This window comes from Plecotus auritus, assembly GCF_963455305.1.
Source record: "Plecotus auritus genome assembly, chromosome: 2".
Lineage (NCBI taxonomy): Eukaryota > Metazoa > Chordata > Mammalia > Chiroptera > Vespertilionidae > Plecotus > Plecotus auritus.
In genome coordinates, this window is record NC_137771.1 from 26,496,812 (window position 1) to 26,517,948 (window position 21,137).

General features: G+C 43.6%; 1 protein-coding gene across 8 annotated transcripts in view; it reads left to right on the forward strand.

The window, feature by feature from the left end:
- MACF1 (microtubule actin crosslinking factor 1) overlaps positions 1–21,137 on the forward strand; it is a 360,803-nt gene that overhangs the window by 279,789 nt on the left and 59,877 nt on the right. For 6 of the 8 annotated variants that reach the window (XM_080657531.1, XM_080657534.1, XM_080657532.1 and 3 more), the window contains 3 exons: positions 18,267–18,428; positions 18,621–18,791; positions 19,433–19,599. In XM_080657531.1, the coding sequence (XP_080513657.1) occupies positions 18,267–18,428; positions 18,621–18,791; positions 19,433–19,599 (500 nt within the window). Of the gene's footprint in view, positions 1–6,231; positions 10,609–18,266; positions 18,429–18,620; positions 18,792–19,432; positions 19,600–21,137 lie in introns of those variants that run through there. The other 2 variants (XM_080657536.1, XM_080657533.1) reach the window with 2 other exon arrangements.

The window sequence follows — 21,137 nt, forward strand, 5'->3', positions numbered from 1 at the left end:
CGTTGGCCTGTGGACTGAAGGGTCCCGGGTTCCATTCCAGTCAAGGGCATGTACCTTGGTTGCGGCCACATCCCCAGTAGGAGATGTGCAGGAGGCAGCTGATCGATGTTTCTCTCTTGTTGATGTTTCTAACTCTCTATCCCTCTCCCTTCCTCTCTGTAAAATATCAATAAAATATATTAAAAAAAATACTTACTTTTTCACCACTGGTTATACTTACCCCCTATAATCTGATCCCGTTCCTATCACTGTGCTGAAACTGTTCTCTTGGAAGTATTCATCTGTTATGCGGCATTTCTTAAAACCTTCCTGTCCATTTACTTCCCATTCTCTTCTCTGGCTGCTCTTCCGCTTTCTTTTTTGGTTTGTCTTCCTACCTCCCAAACACATGCTTCCTGAAATTCTGTCATCTGCTTTGTCCTCTCTCTCCACATGAAGCCCCAGGGATGTCCCACCCCTTCACTGTTGTATTGGAGAAGGATTCCAAATCTTTAACTCTACCCTGAACTTCAATCTTTTGTGTGAGGGGCCTTTCTGGACACCTCCATTCACACGGGTAATCTTTGAGTACTTCACACTCAGTATGCCCTAAATTGAATGTGTGATCTTATTCAAATATTGTCTTCCTCCCTGCTACTGTTTTATAGTATTACTATGCCCTCAAGAATCCAAACGTAGTATTACAGCATCATTTTACATTTATTTTCCCCCCTAAACTCTCTACCTTCTATCTGGTCAGTTGTGAAGTCCAAATATTCTGCCTCTGCAGTTTCTTTCACAGCCTCCCACCCCCAATTTTCACAAGTTCAGGCTTTTTGTTACCTGTGTAATCCTCCTGATTGCTTCACTTCAATCTTCCTATCTACAATCTATTTTATACATACTGACACCAATGCAGCATCTGCAGAGCTAGGCTCAACCCTAAAAGCCCAAGAAGTTAATAGCTGTGTTACTTTGGACAAGTAAGTTTACCACCTCAAGTTTCATTTATAAATTAAGGATTTGGATTTTTTTTTTTAAAGGAGATACTACATATTAAATGGCAGTTAAATGGCAGTTGAATAAGCTCCGAGTCCCAAATTTTTAGCAAACCTTCCATACACTGCTCAATAATTCTCATGACCTCTTGTAAATTTAAATAAGTAAATCTTGATGTACTAATGGGTTTTCTGAATAAAGCATAAAGTCCCTGGCTTGGCATTCAAGGGCCTTGGTGAACTGGCCTTGAGCTACTTACCATTCTGACCTCTCATTTTTCCTTTTCATATGCTGTGTATTTAAGCCTCACTGACTTCAAATTTGCTTCTTTAGGATCCATGCCTTTTTAAGTTTCCTGCTTCTAACCCTTCACTTAGAAATCCTTATCTTCACCATCTCTGTATATGTGTACAAGTCCTAATGAGTAAACTTATTCCCTCCATAAAAGCTTCCCTGGTTCCCCCTGCCTCCTTCCCTTCCTCCCACTCTTGTCAGGCATTTTTTAACTTGCAAAGCCCCATACTTTTGTCATCACCACTGTCTTGGTGAGTAGCAAAAAGAGGAATTAATACACTGTCTTTTAGAAAGTTTACAAGCAGGAAGGAGCCTATAGGGGTCATGAGAGTTCCTGCAGATGTGTGGAAAATTTTCTCATGGGTTCAGGAGCACATGAGAACTCAAATAGCATCAAAATCCTAGTATCCCATTTAAAACAAGCTTTACATCTTGCTGTATAAGCTTAATGAGTCACCCAGTAGCCATCTTTATATAATAAAAGCACCAAAGGATGGTAATGACTGATGCCCAACAGGTACAGACTAATACTGTGGAGTTTCCCCTTGCCAGTAAATAAATGCTTGTAAAGTCTAGAGATCCTGAAATGAAAGGCATTTTGCAGATTTAAAATGGGCAAGATCCAACCAGTCTTCTGTATCTTCTCTAGTCAGCACTAATCCTCCGGGAGAGGCAGGGTGGATGAAAAGGTGTTATAGAATCTGAGGAAGTATGGATCGGGGTCTCCAGATCGTCAGAAGGGTCTAGTGGTTTAAGTATGGAGCACACAAAGGCAGAATACCAGGTCTAAAACTTGGAAAGGGTGTAAAGAGACTCTTGAATTAGAAAGATAGCAGGAAGGGCCCGGATTGTTCTTTCTTCTAAGTTCACTGAAGAAAAATCAGACACCAAATTCTGTTCTTAGGAATTTCTAAATGAGTAGAGAATTCTTTGAACTCTGTAATCAACTAACTGGAAACTAATTTGAAATTTGGCTTCAGCACATATATTTGTGGTTGCAGAAGTGGGGAAAGCATCCAGAGTGGTTATCTGGAGCTCCCTGTACTTCTCTTTTAAAAAGTTTACACATAGCATGTGCAATGAACAGATGCTTTTTTTGTTGATGTTGGAGCTATCAGGGCAACAAGAGGCTGAACACTGTATCAGGTATTTATTTCAGTCACTGTGATGGCTATTGGCAGAGTTCCACATACCAAAACTAAAGAGAAACTCATGAACACATAAAAAATAAGACACATTGTAGAGAGACATTGTGCTTCCTCTCTTGATTTCTTTCTAAACACGTACTGATGATAAAGAAGGAGCAAAGCAATCTTTGGCTTCTTTGGGGATGGGGGCTTGGGGTGTTGGGGAACTTTACCTAATCCTTTCTATAAGGTTGTGTTGCACTTTTGGGTGGTTTTTTTCTGTAATACTGCCCTAACACTTAGAGTGTGACTTCAGTTGGATAGCAATTTGAATCCAATCTTCATAGTTGCTAAAACACTCCACTTATTTTATATTATAATATGGAGCATTAGTGAGAATAGAGTAGATAGGTGTGGAAAGGGGAAAGATGGAATTGATTGACACCTGACTGGTGAGGAAATAGGAAAGGAATTTCTGCCCGGGAAGTTTGTGATTCCACATCAAGATCATTTTTTTTGTAATAGAATAACCACCCACCCTTAGTCCAGAGCCAGAATTCCTCAGATTCTTCCAGCCAGAAGGGCCCTGGCACACTAACAGTGTTATGATATCTGAACACTTAAGTGAATGTATTTGGCCAGAGAGATTTGCTAGTGAAATTGATCTTGCCTTCCCTAGGTTTTTCCAGTTGTACTGAATAATTAAAAGAAAATTAAAACCTGGATTCCCTGAAATGTTAAGTATCAGATCTGTAAGTTGATCAAGCCCCTAGGAACACAGTGTGTCAGAGTTAGAAGGAAACTTAAAATTTATTCTCAACAAACTGATAGCGGATTTTAAAATCTGTTTCCGAAAATCTCTGCCAAGTGATTGCATGAATTTCCGGATTGCTTGAATTTCTGCTCAAACACCTCCAGAATCAGGAATTTCACCACTTTAAGGGACACCCTATTCTTTGATTAGCTGTGAGAAAGCTCTTTGTTTGAAATGTGCCCTTGGATCTTCGTGTGTCAGCTTAAGGAGATACTGTATCCAGAACAAGCTTCCTTCCTCCCTTGTTCCAGTCCTTCAGATAGATACTTCTTGTTTATCATATTGCCTGGAACCTTCTCTAGGTCAAGCATTTTTTTGTTGTTGTTGTTTTTTTGTTCTTTCTGCTGTTTGTTCCTCAGGAGACAGGGCTTCTAGTGTCTTGCAGTGTGGGACCAGGAGGACTCAGGATTCTGGGGCAGCTCCTTTAAAAGTTTTAGAATTAAAGAATATTAAAATTAGAAAGACAGTCAAGACATAATCTAGTCTGTGCCCCTCTCAGTTTACAGATGGGGAGAGAGTTTTTCAGATTTGAGTGGGCTGAATGGATCAGCAGCTTCTTTCAAAGTGAGAAATAAAGTGTAAAAAACAGTTTGCCATTGAAAGGTCTTTTATTTGTTTAATTCTTAGCATAGGCTTCAGCCCACACCTCATTTTTGCCAAGGACCTCTCTGGCTTCCTAAGTAAGTAAGGCTCAGCTCAAGGTTGCACTGCCAGATCTCCATACACCAACTATTGGCTTCACTTACTGTTTGCGTAAAGGATAGAAATAACTTTTCCATAAGTTGACTGTCTATATTGACCATGTGGTCCAACTGAAATTTTAATAGATTTTTTTTTTTTTTTTTTTTTTTTTTTGCCCTTCAGAACTGTAGCTGCCTCTGGTGGACAGTTTCCTGGGTTTCCCTTTGAATTTCTTTAACTGTCACCAGGTGACTTAGCTTTTCTAAAAGCCAAAAAGCTGTGGACAGAATTGTGGGCCACCTTTCTATAGCATTTTCTATCATCAAACTGGAAATACAGATCCATGCATTTCAGCTGGCCCTAAAGAGGCTCAGGTTTCTTTGGATGTGTGCAGCAATAAAGGAGCCCAGGTGTTTGGCGTGGGACACTGCTGCTGGCATCTCCACTGAGTCATCGACACCACTCAGTTCTGTGGGCAGAAAAATGTGGTTGGGAAAAGGGACCAAGACCTGATGTGAGAAGGAGAGAGAAGGCGCCTAGAGTTTCCCAATAACTTGGTCTCTGAGTTTGACCGAATTCCTTCGGACACCAGGAAAGTGCCGGGTTCAAGGCTGGAGTGTTCTTGGGCCTGGCAGGGGCGCACTAAAGGTGACATTGGAGGGACTCGGAGAGCCTTTGGCGGCAGAGCTGGAGCCAATAGCGAGGCAGGCGGCCCGCGGCAGCCGGAGCGACCCTGCTGGCAGATGGGGCCCCGAGTGGCCCTTGCCAAAGCCGGCTGGCTGGGGGTGGCGGGGGTGCCCCTTCTGGGTGCGCTCGCTCTTGGGCTGGGCTCGGAGCCCGGTGAGGGGGGACGCGGCGGGGGCGACAGGGGGCTGGACCAGGGGGAAGAGGGCGGGGCTTTCCTTTGTCAGGGGATTTGCGCGGTACGGCGGCGGCTCGCCGTGCGGCTCCCTCCTCTCGCCCTCTCGGGGCGGGGCTTTCCCTCCAGCAGGGGGTGCGTTGGGGCGTGGGCCTGCTGAGCCGAGCGGCTGGCGCCCGGGCTCCCTGCCCCAACCGCGCAGAAGCCCCTCCTTCCTTGCCTCGGCCTCCAATCCTGTCCGCCGCCCCCTCTCTCTCGGCTCCGGTCGCTCTTTTCCCGGCCCTCGCCCGGGCTCCGCCTCCACCCTCCTCCCCCGGGTTCTCCTCTTCGCGCTCGGGGCTTCCAGGGGGGCTGCCCGGGCGGGGCGGCGCAGAAGGGGAGGAAGGGGAGGAGAGCGGCCCGCCAGCCCAGCACTTCCAGCGAGCGCCGAGCGAGCGGCGCGAGGGAGCAGGGCTCGCCCCCGCGCGGCCCGAGCGGAGCCTTTTGTTCCCAGCCAGAAGTTAGCATGCCGGGACCGTGACAGCTGCGGGCGGGGAGGCCGGCGGGGCCGGCGGCGGCGGAGAATAGAGGTGGCTGCTTGACATGCAGCCCACGACGCGGCGACTGCGGGCCGGGGACTGGCGGCGGCGGGGGAGGCGGCACCCACAGCACGCGGGACTTAGCTGCCGGAGGGACAAACTAACTTCCTGAGCGCGGGACCGGAGGCCAGCGAGGCCCGGAGCCACCTGCCAGCCTGCGGTGAGGCGACCCTGGCCGTCGGGGCGCGCGGCATGGCGCGGGGGAGTGGGCCGCGCTGAGCGAGCCCTTCCCACAGACCCTGGGCGGCTGCTGCAGCCTGCCGCCTCTCGAAGGCCGGCACCGCCGGGCTCCACTTGCCTTGTTTTGCGGCCACAGCGCTGGGCTGTGCTGTGCTGAGAGCCACAACAATGCCATGATGTTTTGGAGACAGGAAGCCCCAAACTGGTCCCGAATGAAGGACTTCCTGTGTTTAAAGTTGCAGGAATATCCGCCGACCAGCCCAGTTCAATTGCAAACACCCGAACTAGGGAGAACGAATGGCTAATTCAGACCAGCTGGACTCTCCAGGGGTGGAACTGAGGATAAAATGAGAGGAATTCTTAAGAGCTTGGGCTATACATGAAGCCTAGAGAGGCTGTGCCATTGTTAAAGGACACAATCGGTATAAATCCTCTGCTTCCAACTCTCCTTGGATGAGAAGTGAGTGGAACTAGATACTGAATAAGACTTGTCAATATCATGATTTCTTTTATTGCTTAAATTAGAAAGAGCCATGCTCTTTAAAAAGAAAAGAAGCCATACAAGGAATTATTTTGTTTGTTGAGTAAATTATACACTTATCCGCAACTATGAGGCTGCTAGCCTGTGAAAAAAAAGCTGTTCCTCTTAGAGCGTCTCCCAGAATGGTTTCAAAGTGGAACTTCCAGGCCTTTCTCGAGGGCAAATCCAGTTGGTTGCTTGGGATTATGAACATGTAAAGGAATTTTTAATTTACACAGAATGCATTTTGGGGGAATTCATGAAAAACATTTAAAAGGTTGATGGTTCATTTTGATTGAAGAAGTATGGGTAAGCCACTCAGCAGGCCAGACTGTTTAAGGCGGAACCCCACCTGCCTGGGGAAAGGAGAGGAAGAGGATGGCTATATAGAGGATTGCTATGTTCCACAGCGATCTATATATGATACAATGAGGATAAATGAACAAATTGACCAGGGGTCAAAGCTTAATCAGACTTCAAAAAGCACCATGGAAAAGATGGAAGGAAGTACTATATCCAGCAATGGTACGTTAGGAGCAGCATCTAATGTTTTTGAGTCTAGAGCACCAGAAGGCAAAAAGCTAGATGAGCGAATAATATTTGATGCACTGAAACTAAGCAGTGATGTGCAGAAGTTGGCACCTGTGCCACCCAGAAGGCGACCAAATGCAGAACGCAAAGACAATGTTAACAGGAGATCATGGAAGTCCTTCATGCCACCCAATTTCCCAGAATTTGCAGAAAGGATGGAAGCTTCTCTTAGTGAGGTTTCAGAAGCTGGTGCTTCAAATCCTTCCTTGCAAGAGAAGAAGGAATCCAGTTCTGCATTAACAGAAAGTTCTGGTCATTTGGACAACAGGGAACCTCACTTAGAATCAGTAACTCTGGAACATGTGTCCAAATCCATAGGCATTCCAGAAGTGCAGGATGTGAAAAACTTAAGTGGAGACTGCCAAGACTTCAGATTTCAGCAGCACAGTGAGAGCTCTCCCCATGAATTCCAGCCTCTAGAATCAGAAGCTGCAGCACCAAGCAGTAACACAGATCTAATGCAGGAACACAGATTCTCAAGTGCAACCTGGCCCAGAGCCATGAAAAGTTTGGCTAAGGGAGGCTTTAGAGAGAAGCAGCACCCCCTTGGGGACACAGCTTGCACTGTGGAAATGCCACCTCTCTCCCCTTGCCTGAGTGAAGAGCTCTTGGATCCAGAGTTGCATGTTCTCATAACCCCCAGCCTAAGAGAGAAAACAGAGTCTGAACTAAAGTTTGAGGAAGATGAGCGATGGATTATGATGGAGGCTGAGGAGGAATGGGAGGAGGAGAAACTGTCAGAGAGAGGAAAGACTTTTCTAATGGCAGATGAGAAAAAGAACAGCCTGGTGAATATTTTTGAAGAAAGAGAAGAAGCAAACACTGTAGCAGTGGTAGAGGATGGGTCCCATTGCTCAGCTGCTGTCTTGGAGACTTTAGACCACCTAGCTCTTGGTCCTATTTGTTGCTCTGATGACCTACAGCCAGCTGAGAACCACTTGGCTTCTGTTCTTGAGGATACACCTCTTGATTACAGTTATATTCTCACAGGTGAGAGTGCTGTAGGTGAGCTGAAAAACAAAACTGCCCAGGAGCTAGAGGGCCTTGTTTCCAATTTAGAATACACTGTTGATCCTGTCAATTCGGAGCAGCTCTCTGACACAGATTCAGTGCAGATGTTTCTTGAACTTGAAAAAGAATGTTTATGTGAAGAAATAACTCCTCTAGTTGAGCTGGAGAACCAAGCTTCTGAAGGGCTGGCCCCATCCCAGGATACAGAAAATTCACTGGTAATTAGTAATTTTCCAGGGGCTGCCTTAGAAGAGGAACATGTAGACATTTTAAATGTAAGGGTGAAAGGTGATAATACTGGATTGGATTGTGAATATTTTAATGCCCTGGATTCTTCTCAGGTGCCTAATGCTGTGGAACTTACTGCCCACTTTGATATGAGGGACGCTCCCACTGTTAGTGTGGAGTGTGAAAAAGTGCCTTTTAGCCCCAAGACTGCAGGGGAATTTAAGTTCAGACACCCAGCTGATCTGAAGTCACCGGGAAAGCTGGACCCAGGAGGATTGCCCAGCTCTGATTGCAGAGCTTCTCATGAAGAAAACCTATCAGCCTTTGAAGCTGAGCTAGCCAAAGAAAATGGCAGTTTGTTCCAGGTAGACTGCAGTCAGATTGAGGGGAATGTTGAGAGGTCCCCCCTCAGTTCTGCTTTTAGCTATGAATTAACAGATATTATCTCAGGATCTGAAGTAGAGGTGTTATCATATGGTTCACATTTACTAACAGATGAGATTCATTTGGAAAATGAGAAAGGAGCTGTTAATCAAGAAAACAGTCTGACTTCCTTGGGTACTGTGGACCCTTGTGAGTTGTCCATGGAGAAAGTTTATGGTGAGGCACAAGAGCTGGGTTATGAAGCCCAGCTTTTGGAGGACCAAGCCCTAGCACATTTTCATAGAGACTTCCCAGAGCAGGTCTTCCAGGATCTCCAGAGAAAGTCCCTAGAGTCAGAAATTCAGAGTCTGCACCTGCTGGATGGAGGACAGAGACATAGCAGTGATGGAGAGGGAACTGTGAATGACCTAAAGCCCAAGCTGAGTGAAGAGGAGACAGAAATTAGAGATTCAGAATCATTGCTAAATATCTTTATGGGGGAACAAGTTACCAAAGCTAGTAATACCGAACCAGTTTTGGAGGAATTGATACCCATCCCAGAGAAACCTGCCCCAACTGCTATAATGCCCACTGTCGAAGATGCCCTAGATGCTGCAGTGTCCACCCTAGAGGGAACTGCTGTAGCTGCTGTCACATTGTCCTTTCCAGAGGAGGACATGCCAGTTGCTTCACTGGTCACCATTGAAGCATATGTCCCAGCTGTTGCAGTGCCATCCACAGGGGAGGACATCCCAGAGGGCTCTATCACCCCAGCTGCTGCAGTGCCTGCTCCAGAGGAGCCTGATAATGCAACTGTTAGGGTGCTCACCCCAGGGGAGCCTACAGCCCCAGCTGCTGCAGTGCCTGCTCCAGAGGAGCCTGATACTGCAACTGTTAGGGTGCTCACCCCAGAGGAGCCTACAGCCCCAGCTGCTGTAGTGCCCACCCCAGAGGAGCCTACAGCCCCAGCTGCTGTAGTGCCCACCCCAGAGGAGCCTACAGCCCCAGCTGCTGCAGTGTCCACCCCAGAGGAGCCTACACCCCCAGCTGCTGTAGTGCCCACCCCAGAGGATCCTACACCCCCAGCTGCTGTAGTGCCCACCCCAGAGGAGCCTACAGCCCCAGCTGCTGCAGTGTCCACCCCAGAGGAGCCTACACCCCCAGCTGCTGCAGTGTCCACCCCAGAGGAGCCTACACCCCCAGCTGCTGCAGTGTTCACCCCAGAGGAGCCTACACCCCCAGCTGCTTCAATGTCCACCCCAGAGGAGCCTACACCCCCAGCTGCTGCAGTGTCCACCCCAGAGGAGCCTATAGCCCCAGCTGCTTCAATGTCCACCCCAGAAGATCCTACAGCTCCAGCTGCTGCAGTGTCCACCCCAGAGGAGCCTACAGCCCCATCTGCTGCAGTGCCCACCCCAGAGGAGCCTATAGCCCCAGCTGCTGCAGTGCCCATCCCAGAAGATCCTACAGCTCCAGCTGCTGCAGTGCCCACCCCAGAGGAGCCTACAGCCCCAGCTGCTGCAGTGCCCACCCCAGAGGAGCCTACAGCCCCAGCTGCTTCAATGTCCACCCCAGAGGAGCCTACACCCCCAGCTGCTGTAGTGCCCACCCCAGAGGAACCTACACCCCCAGCTGCTTCAATGTCCACCCCAGAGGAGCCTACAGCCCCAGCTGCTGCAGTGCCCACCCCAGAGGAGCCTACAGCCCCAGCTGCTTCAATGTCCACCCCAGAGGAACCTACACCCCCAGCTGCTTCAATGTCCACCCCAGAGGAGCCTACAGCCCCAGCTGCTGCAGTGCCCACCCCAGAGGAACCTACACCCCCAGCTGCTTCAATGTCCACCCCAGAGGAACCTACAGCCCCAGCTGCTGCAGTGCCCACCCCAGAGGAACCTACAGCCCCAGCTGCTTCAATGTCCACCCCAGAGGAGCCTACAGCCCCAGCTGCTGTAGTGCCCACCCCAGAGGAACCTACACCCCCAGCTGCTGTAGTGCCCACCCCAGAGGAACCTACACCCCCAGCTGCTGCAGTGCCCACCCCAGGGGAGCCTGCCACTCCAGCTGCTGCAGTGCCCACCTCAGAGGAACCTGCCCCCACAGTTGATAGGGTGCCCACTCCAAATGAGCCCCCTACTCTAGCTGCTGCAGAGCTTGCTGTGGAGGAAGTGTTCCCTGCTGGTGTTCCCATCCTGGGAGATACTGTCCACACTGACTCAGTGCCTATGTCAGAAGAAGGAACTCCTGTTCTAGGGGAGTCTTCCTCCACTGGAATGTGGATCAAGGAGAACCTTGATTCTCCAGCATTTGGGATAAAAGAGGTGACTGGCACAGTGCTGCATGGGAACGTGCCTCTGGCTACAACTGATGGATTAAATTCAAATGAGGTAATTGTTGCTCATTTTGTTGGGGAGAATCTAGAGAGTAAAGGGAGATTTACAAGTTCTCTGACTTGGTGGTGATTAGAAAGGCACAGGTAGTCCTTTCTTTGGTTCTCTTTGGGGTTTCTGGTATTTTCTGGTCTTTTTATTGAGTTTATGGAGGGGGGAGATAATGTCTTACTGTCACTTGGCAAAACTATATACTTTGTATTTTTTTTTTTTTATTCAGAGATAACAAAAGCCTCAGGAAGACAGGGATGTATACAGTTGCTAGTTTACATTTTGAAAAAGATTATTAGCAGGAATTGGTGACTCTTTTGAAATTATAGTAAGCATGTTCTTTGCCTAAATCAAGAGGCTGCTGATTGATCAGTGATTATCAGCAGTCACGTAGAGGCTAGAATATAGGTTTTGGAATGAGACCTGGGATACTACTTAATCACTTTGGGAAGATTAGTTAGATGTCCTGAGTCTCCAGTTTCGTCATTTGTTAAGGCAGAACCCTGTGAATTTTGTGAGGATAAAATGCCATAACCCATGGAAAGCATCAAGTGTATTAGATTTCAATCACTGTCAATATCCCCCCTCTTTCCCTTTCAAATAGATATGTTGGTTAGTTGAAAGAATTCACCAAAGCATGTTGGGTTAAAGCAATATACAGATGTGCAAATTACAGTTTTTTAATACAAAAAGCTGTTTATTAAAGCCAAAATAAGTCATAATGGTTATGAAAAGGAGAGGTGTTTCAGTCATCTTGTCAAACTTTGTGTCCTGAAGCAAGTCACTTTCCTTTTCTGTACCTCTTATTTCTTAATCTATAAAATAAGGGAGTTGGGCTAAATGTTCTCCTGGGTCTCCCTTAAAGATTTTTAAATTCTTTTTTTTTTTTTTTAATATATTTTATTGATATTTTACAGAGAGGAAGGGAGAGGGATAGAGAGCTAGAAACATCGATGAGAGAGAAACATCGATCAGCTGCCTCCTGCACACCTCCCCCTGGAGATGTGCCTGCAACCAAGGTACATGCCCCTGACCGGAATCGAACCCGGGACCCTTCAGTCCGCAGGCCGACGCTCTTTCCACTGAGCCAAACCGGTTTCGGCAAGATTTTTAAATTCTTAATCTTAGAGCACAGACTATGTTAGGAAGCTGTTGGGAACAGTGTTCACATCTTTGAGCACTCCTAAGTCAAAGGAATATGAGATCAGCAAATTCTAGAGTTCACTGCCTGGTGTCATTTGATCAGTGTTAAGCAGTGGAGTGAAGGACTTAAAAGTTTAGTCCTGGCCAGGTGGCTCAGTTGGTTGGAGCATCGTCCTGTACACCAAGAAGTTGCAGGTTCGATTTTGAATCAGAGCACATACCTAGGTTGTGGATTGCGTCCCATACAGGTGACAACCAATATATCCTCGGGTGAAGATTAATTAAAAAAAAAAAAGATAAGTTTAATATAATCTAATATAGCTGGGGGTTTCTGAGTACGGAGGTGGTTTTGGTTTTACACTATCCTCAGGACCCAAATAGTACCTCCCTTGTAGTAGGCATTCACTGTTGACTGACTGACTGACTGACTGACTATCAATCTCCATGGTTGCTACAAGAAAGATGGGTTCTGCCCTGGTGGGTAGTTCAGTAGGTTAGAGGGTTGTTCCTATATGCCAGAGTTGTGGGTTCAGTCCTTGGTTCAGGGCACATTCAAGAATCAGCCAATGAATGCATAAATAAGTGGGACAACAAATCAATGTTTCTTTCTGTCTGTCTGTCTGCCTGCCTGCCTCTCTCCCCCTCCCTCTCAAATCAACAAATAAAAAAAGGGAAAAAAGAAAGAAGGGTTGTTCTCTCATTCACTCCATTGCAGAGCCTTTCAGGTCAGCCTTAGCTGGCTACAGTTCATTTAAACATGCAAACTACCAGCAACAAAAAAACATTTTGACGGTGAGCCATATGCTGCCAGTTTTGCCACAGATCCTCCTGGTGGTACTATCTTGGACTTCACCAATTATTTTGTAATGTATCATTCCATCAAATTAGAATGCATTACCTTTTTTTATTTTTTTAATATATTTTATTGATTTTAGAGAGGAAGGGAGAGGGGGAGAGAGAAATATCAATGATGAGAGAGAACCATTGATTGGCTGCCTCCTGAACGCCCCCTACTGGGGATCAAGGCCGCAACCCTGGCATGTGCCCTTGGCTGGAATCGAACCTGGGACCCTTTAGTCCGCAGGCCGATGCTCTATCCATTGACTTTGGGATTAACACCCAAGATCCCAGTATTCTATCCAAAGTCACTGGCATTATTAGTTATACAGAATATTTCTAGTGTAAAGCCTACAGCAATAATCAGTGAAATACAGAAATTAAATTTATAAGGAGCCAATCAAATCTGCATAAAAGAAAAAATTCAGGGAAACCCTTAATATCAGTTCTCTGGGATTTCTGTTTCCCCATCTACAAAATGAGTAAATGGAGCTACATAATCTCTTAAGGATCCTTCTAGCTACAGTAGGTAGTCGTTTCATGACATGTTCCTGTTATAAATGACAGGAGAAGGAAATAATAGCCCGGCTGCAAGGTAGTTCATCACCTTTGAAGTATGGTTACTTTATGGAATATCTGGAAGCAAGATGCCTACATCTTTGAACAAAAGGAGAAATCTGCTCCATAGCCATAGCCAGGACTGTTAACCAGTAAGAATGTAGAGAGGCTATTTTGAAAATATTTATTGAAACAAAATATCACTATAGAGTATACAAATTTTACTAAATTGATTTAAAAAAGTTTTTCCAAGATGAAAACTATGGATTTCATTTCTTCCAACAGGGTTTCTAGAGGCAATTGAACCTGTCATTTTTATACATAAACACTTAGAAGTCGACAAGTGATTGTATTCAGAATGTGATTTACAGTAAACTGCTTTAGATCCTCTGTGTGTGTACAAATGTATGCATGTATACATGGTTTAAGTAGATGTAAGCTTTTTAATAGCAATAATGATAATTTGGTAAAGAAGCAAAATGTCAGAATTCGTTTGCTGTTTCTATAGTGGGATATAGGCCCACTGAGAGCAATTTGTAGTTACTTAAATGCTCTTCTCATTTATAGACTTACTTAGTCTTATTTCCAATCACTGGGGAAGAAATAAACCTTTTGTATAAAATAGGGGTTCTATAAAATTAAAACTTGCCCCAAAAGTCTTTAAGCAAAAATCAGAGAGCCCCAGAATCTCAGTTCAGTGTTTGAATGCTTAGCTGATCTGCAGAACCTTCATGAATTTGTTTGCTTTCCCTAACACTATTTCTATACAATGATTCATTTATTCAGTGAATAAGAAATAAGAGGGATATTGAATTTCAATTGTGGTGTCAGGGAAAGGATTTTAAAACTAAACCTAAAGGATAAATAGAAGTTACTTAGCAAAGTATCAGAGGGAAGACCATCCCAGACAAAGGAAATGGAAGCTGGGAAGAACTTAGCGTGTTAGAACTAAAAGACCAAGGGGCCAGGCCACAGCGACCAAGGGTTCTGAAAGAGTGCCTTGAAGTGAATCTAGAGAGAGGATGCAGTGACTGAGAAAGACATCCTCAAAAGTATCATACCTTAGCCCTAGCTCGTTTGGCTCAATGGATAGAGCGTCAACCTGTGGACTAAAGGGTCCCAGGCTTGAATCCGGTCAAGGGCACATACCTGGGTTGATCAACCAATCAATGATTCTCTCTCATCATTGATGTTTCTATCTCTCTCTCCCTCTTCCTTCCTCTCTGAAATTAATAAAAATGTATTTTTAAAAAAGTATCATATCTTAAAAACCATGAGAGGCTATTGAAAGATGTTAAATAGGGGAGTGGTGGTTCCATTTACTTTTTTAAAAATATTACTGATTTCAGAGAGGAAGGGAGAGGAAGAAAGAAATAGAAATATCAGCGATGAGAAAGAATCACTGATTGACTGCCTCCTGCACGCCCTCTACTGGGGATCGAGCCCGCAACCCAGGCATGTGCCCTTGACTGGAATCAAACCTGGGACCCTTCAGTCCGAAGGCTGACACTCTATCCACTCAGCCAAACCAGCTAGGACACCATTTACATTTTTTAAAGCTTATTTTCAGTTTAAAGATAGAGAAAACTGGTCCACACTGATAGTAAACATTCTCAACATTATTTGGGGTTTATAAATCTCAGATTTCTTTTGTCTTATGTTTTATTAATTTGTATTATAATAGATAATTGGCATAAATACAGAAAAAACTGAATGGTTTGCAAATTTTTAAAAAAAAATCACACTGGTGCCCAGCCGGTGTGGCTCAGTGGTTGAGCATCCACCCATGAAGCAAGGAGGTCATGGTTCAGTTCCCCACCAGGGCACATGCCAGGATTGCTGGCTTGATCCCCAGAGGGGGGCATGAAGGAGGCAGCTGATCAATGATTCTCTGTCATCATTGATGTTTCTAGCTCTCCCTCTCCCTACATCTCTCTAAAATCAATAAAAACATTTTTTTTAATCACGCTGGCTACTGTGTGTAGAATGGATTTAAGAAACCAAGGACAGAGTAGAGAGGCCTGCTAGGCTACTGCAATTTTCCAGGTTGCTTGGACTAGAGAGATGTAAGTAGATTTGAAGACAGTTGAATGGATTCAAGATATATTTTGTAGGTAGAATCAACAAGACCTGACAATGGCCTCTGTTTTAAGAGGGAGGGAGAGGAGATATTGAGGATGGCTTCTAGGTTCTGGTTTGTGCGACTGAGTGGATGGGGACAGTAGTGTATTGTTGATTTAGGGAAGAACAGGTTTGGGGGTAAAGTAGAAAGTACTGTTCAGTTTTGGAATGGTTAGGTTTGAGGTGCCTGTGAGTCATTTGCATGGCAATGTTAAGAAAGTAGTTGGATATACAGTTTTAAAAACATAAGCATTTATCATTTAAAGCCATAGGAATGGATAGAATTGCCTAGAACAGAGTTTAGAATGAAAAGAGGGCCCAGGAGTGACATTCTTCCTTTATCCCCGCCCCCAGACACTAACATTTGGAGATCTAGAAGAGAAAGAGAGCAAAGGACATCAAAAAGGATCAGTCAGGATGAAAACTGAGAGAATATTTTCTTTGGTATTACCAAAGATAAAGGCGTTTTAAGACATTCTTTGGGAAATTTTCTGTTTTATGTCTCTGTGTATCTTACTTACATCGTGCAATAATTTTTACTAGTGTTCTGCTGTGGGAAATGTCTGCCAGCTCTAGTTAGTTAATAATATGGCACAGTCCTATTGAAATACCAAGGAGTAGGAATTTTAATGTGTCTAAAAGCACTGAATTTGCAAAACAGCTTTATTTGGGAGTTGAGAGAAGGGAGTGTTTTTCAAATTTACTTTAATATTCTGTTCACTGTATTCAAAATAAATATTTAGATAGCATTAACTTAGAAGTGCTTTCATATATTTTTAACTTTCTGAAAAAAGATGAGAAAAATACCCGTATCTGTCAACATAGTCCATAGAAAGGAGGTAGGACAAAGGAAGAAATCTAATGCTTCTATGGGAAATAGTCATACACAAAGTAAATTCAGATTTTAATAAAAGAATTAGCTCTGTTATATAAGAAATAAAGATATTTAAATATTTGCTTTTCTGTGCCATTAACCTCATTATCCAATAGAATTTCTTGCCAAGGTGGATATATTCACTGTCTGTGCTTAAGTATAGTAGGCACTAGCCACACATGGCTGTGGATCACATGCACTGTGGTTATAGTGTGACTGAGGACTGGGATTGTTAGTTAAATAGCCACATGGAGTTGCTGGCTACCATATTAAGACAGCGCAGAAAGAATATAAATGTCACTCATAGTGTGAGACAAGATTTGATTGTTGGTGAAAGGAGGCTCTTCAGTGGACTCGACATCCTCTATATCATTGGCCGTCTGCTTCCTTTGCTTTTCCAACCTCCACCCTACCACCACCATTGTGTTGCACCCAAGCAATTAAAACATGGAAGTTTTGTTTTGTTTCTTCCCCCTCTGCTCTGACTTTTCTTCAGTGAAAACATCTTTAATACAAAATGGAATCATGGCACTTGCTTTTTCTGGGAACCATGTTGTTGTGGGGAAATAGTCATTTTTAGCTGAACTGCCTTGTAGTGTTGCCTAACAAAATATGGTGTAATCAAATTATAGTATAAAATGAAGCCCACTGGTAATTTCCTTTGTAACCTTCCTCTTTTAGTGTCCCCTGGGGCTTTCCCTCCCTGGTGACTCACTTACCGAGCCATAGACCATTCTTTCTAGAATCAGTTTCCTAATCTTAGTGTGATCTGTGGTTTCATATAGGCCAAAATTAGTCTTATCCAAGGTTAAGAATTTTTTTTTTCACATTTATTTTTGTTCTCTTCTATTTTCTGTCATCCTTCAGTCTTAATTGACTCACCTGTCTTACTGAAACTGAAGGAACTTTTTGTGGAAGAAAAAAGGGTGGGAAAATATCCAGATTGGTGAAATATGGCTGATTTTTATCCTCTGATGATTGAAAGAAATCTGATCTTAGGGACAAATATTTATGTCATTATTTTCCTTAAAGTGGCAAAAGTATTATTCTTTCCTCCTTGTTTCCTTTAGAAACTTCTAAGTCATAATGGAATGTAACTGCAGTAGAAACATGCACATTGCCTGTTACACTTGTTCACATTGTTTTAAAATGCTGTTGTTTTGTGGTAAACATGGATATACAGTGTCATCTTTAAAATATTTTATTTATATTTGCATCTTACTCAGAGTTATGTGTCTAAAGTTGTTAAGAACATTTCCCAGGATTGGCCGGTTTCCCTTTGTAATTAGAGAAATACTGTTTCAAGATTATTGTCTGTGTGTGGTATGTGGCCCTGAAACAAAATGGAGTTAAATGGCCACAGGGGGATTAAGCTATGAGGTTGGCATTTTTCATACTGTTAATATGTTTTGGCTAATTGAGTTATTAGTCCTAGTCAGAGAAGAGCATTGCATATATCAGTGGTCACTTAAAGCTTTTCCCCAAGGTATTTTTAATCTTAAATAGTAGTCATTTGGTATCATTCTTCCTTTCCGAATTGATATATATATACATCACATTTACTTATATCTTCAGGCTGATGCTTCTCTCTTCTCTATTGATTTTTACGTTAAAAATTAAGCAAACAGATTAAAGAGGAAAAAGAACCTCATGAGTCATCCATTGGGTTAAAGACCTAAGTGGTGCTATAGCTCTGTAATTACTTGTCCATAGGAGGTCATATTGAAATATGAAACTACACCCAGGTGTGGCTCAGTGTTTGAGCATCAACCCATGAACCAGGAGGTCCAAGTTCAATTCTCAGTCAGGGCACATGGCCGGGGTTTCAGACTCAATCCCTGGTAGGGGACATGCAGGAGGCAGCCTATCAGTGATTTCTCTCATCATTATGTTTCTGTTCCTCTCTCCCTCTTCCTTCTGAGAGAGAGAGAGAGAGAGAGAGAGAGAGAGAGAGAGAGAAATATGAAACCACATGTTTTCTTAATAGTTCCTTATGCATAATGGCTTGTTTTCACTTTTTATTCCTGCCCTCCTTTGTTAAATCATATATTTCCCAAAAATAACCTGTCGCTGTGTTGTAGAGGGTCTGTTTGCCTTGAGATTAAATCTTCTTTGGCTTACAATTATTTAGATGTTTCAGAAAGAACAGGTGGATCCTCTTCAGATGAAATTACAGCAGGTGAATGGACTTGGGCAGGGATTGATTCAGAGTGCTGGAAAAAACTGTGATGTGCAGGGTTTGGAACATGACATGGAAGAGATCAATGTTCGATGGAACACACTGAATAAAAAGGTAAGTGATGCGGGGAGTGCAGGGAGTAACAAGTATACTGGGGATGGAGGACAAAGAAAAGAGACATCTAAATCTAAGATTTCCCTGAACATAAATAAAAATTTAGCAGTTGCAATCTGTAGTTACGTAAAGGGGGCAGTAGTAATTTAAAAAGCTCCCTTCTTATAATGAGCCTCCATGTCTGTGATACAGGTTGCACAAAGAATTGCACAACTACAGGAGGCTTTGTTGCATTGTGGGAAGTTTCAAGATGCCTTGGAGCCATTGCTCAGCTGGTTGGCAGACACTGAGGAGCTCATAGCCAATCAGAAACCTCCATCTGCTGAATATAAAGTGGTGAAAGCACAGATCCAAGAACAGAAGGTAAGTGAGAATGTTGAGACAGTGAATTGTAACAGCCGCAGAGAATGGCAGACAACACATTTGCTTATAGTTTAAGGAGCATTAAGGTTGGGAGTTTTAGTAAAATTCTCACATACTTTGTGTGATCCTGAAAAGAAAGTAGGTATTTATTTTTATCATCTTACCTTAATGTACTGGCTTACTGTGGCATGTATTGGACTGAATAATTTTACATATTCATGTAACCTATTTCAACATTTCAGTCACACCTTTATCTTAAAAGGTTTTTGGTGTTTTCAGAGTCAGCAATATTCTAAATAATGTATATATCATGTATAATGTTCTATCTAGACATGGGTTTTTTTGGCTTAATTTTAATTTCAGTTTATTTTTCTCCTAGTTCAAAGTAAGTTTCCTCTTAGTCACATAAAGGCAGTTCACTGCTCTATTTAAAAACTTAAGTGTATGAAAAGTTAATATAGATAGCAGGAACTGTGCTGTATATCTTAACTTTTTGCCTCGAGGTGGAAAAAAAAACCTTCTGTTATTCAAGTAAGCTTAGGATTTGGTGGGGTGGGGATTTGGGTTTTTTGTTTATTTGTTTATTCTTAAAGTGACCCCATGTTATCACTTTTCATTCTCTTTAAACATGTGTAAAATAGTTGCTCCAGCGACTCCTAGATGATCGGAAGGCCACAGTAGACATGCTTCAAGCAGAAGGAGGCAGAATCGCCCAGTCAGCTGAGCTGGCTGACAGAGAGAAAATCACTGGACAGTTGGAGAATCTGGAACGTAGATGGACTGGACTACTCAGCAAGGCAGCAGCCAGGTAAAGCCAAAGTGATTTTAAGAATGGGTCAGGGAAGGTTTGTTGTGTCCTGTTATTTACTTGCTATCACTGAGGTGCTCTGAAAGCTCCTGGATGCTTCAACAGTGCTTTGGAAGGTGTGGAATGGCTTATATCTTGAAAAGGGATACATTCTTAGAGGTGATGTTCATAATAAAAACACTTTCAGAAATGAGCCTTAACTCCTGCATAAATTTCTCAGAACTGGAAGATTCATTGCTCTGTCTTATTCTGCTGCAGATAGTCAAGGTTCCAAATGACAAGACGCAGACTCCTACAACCCAGCCAGTTATTTTCTGAGTGTTTGAAACAGATCTTTTCCCTTCATATTTTAAATAATGTTTTTGATACCTGGAATTGAAATTTGTACTATTTCTTTTCTGTCAGCTTATTCTAATATTAGATGTATTTGCATCGAGGACCTAGTCTGTGGTTCTGTTAAACGTGTGCATTCAAGAAATGCATGAACTTTACTTCAATAAATGGCCAAAAGACAGGCCTCCAAGGTAGTGCTTTCTCTTTCCACAGCTCTTAGTTACCCCAGTGTCACTTGAGCTTAATTAAGTCATACGGATGTCTTTACTTTTAGCATATACAGTTCCCAGTTTTAAAAATAAATGCTAGCTAATCAGAAATCATTATGAGAGTAATAGAGTTGATCATTTATTATTGTAGCCTTTCAGCTGTCTAGATAGCCATTGGCAGTCTTCAGATAACTTCCACTTCAGTCTCTTTACTTCTACCTGCTTTTGGCTTCTTCCTTCCTTCCTTCCTTCCTTCCTTCCTTCCTTCCTTCCTTCCTTCCTTTCTTTCTTTCTTTTAAATTTTTATTTATTGATTTTAGAGAGAGAAAGGGGGAGAGTGAGAACGAGAGAGAAACACCAACCTGTTGTTCCGCTTATTTATGCATTCATTGCCTCCTGTATGTGCCCTGACCAGGAATTGAACCCACAACCTTGGTGCATGGGGACGATGCTCCAGTCAACTGAGTTACCCAGCAAGGGCTGGCTGATTTATTTCTTATCTGAGTTTGCAACTCAGATACTTATTTTTACTTCTAGACTGCACTGCTTTTCTTCTCTCTCCATACATTTTCACCAATATTGCCATTAATTTTCCAGTTATCTAGGCCTAAAACCCCAACCCAATTGTTACCCTTCCCACCTGCCCCAACTTTGTGTCTCACACCTACCAGGATGCTAAATTCTATTCATTTTACTTCTACAGTGTCTTCCCAGTCACATACCTCAGTTCATGACTTAATGCGTTTTCACTTGGGCTAGTTCACATGAGTAGCTCATCTGAGGTAGCTTCCAAACTCAGCACTCAGCACTCTACTGTCACTTACCCTCAGGCTTTTGCCTCTTCGCATGCTCAAAGACATTTAATGACTCCTTGTTGCCTATAAATAAAATCTAAACTATTTAACCCACCATTCAAAGCTTTCTACTATTTGGCCTTAACCTATCTTTCTTAGTTTTCACTATTCTTCTCAGTCCTTATATTGTAGGTAAAGAAAA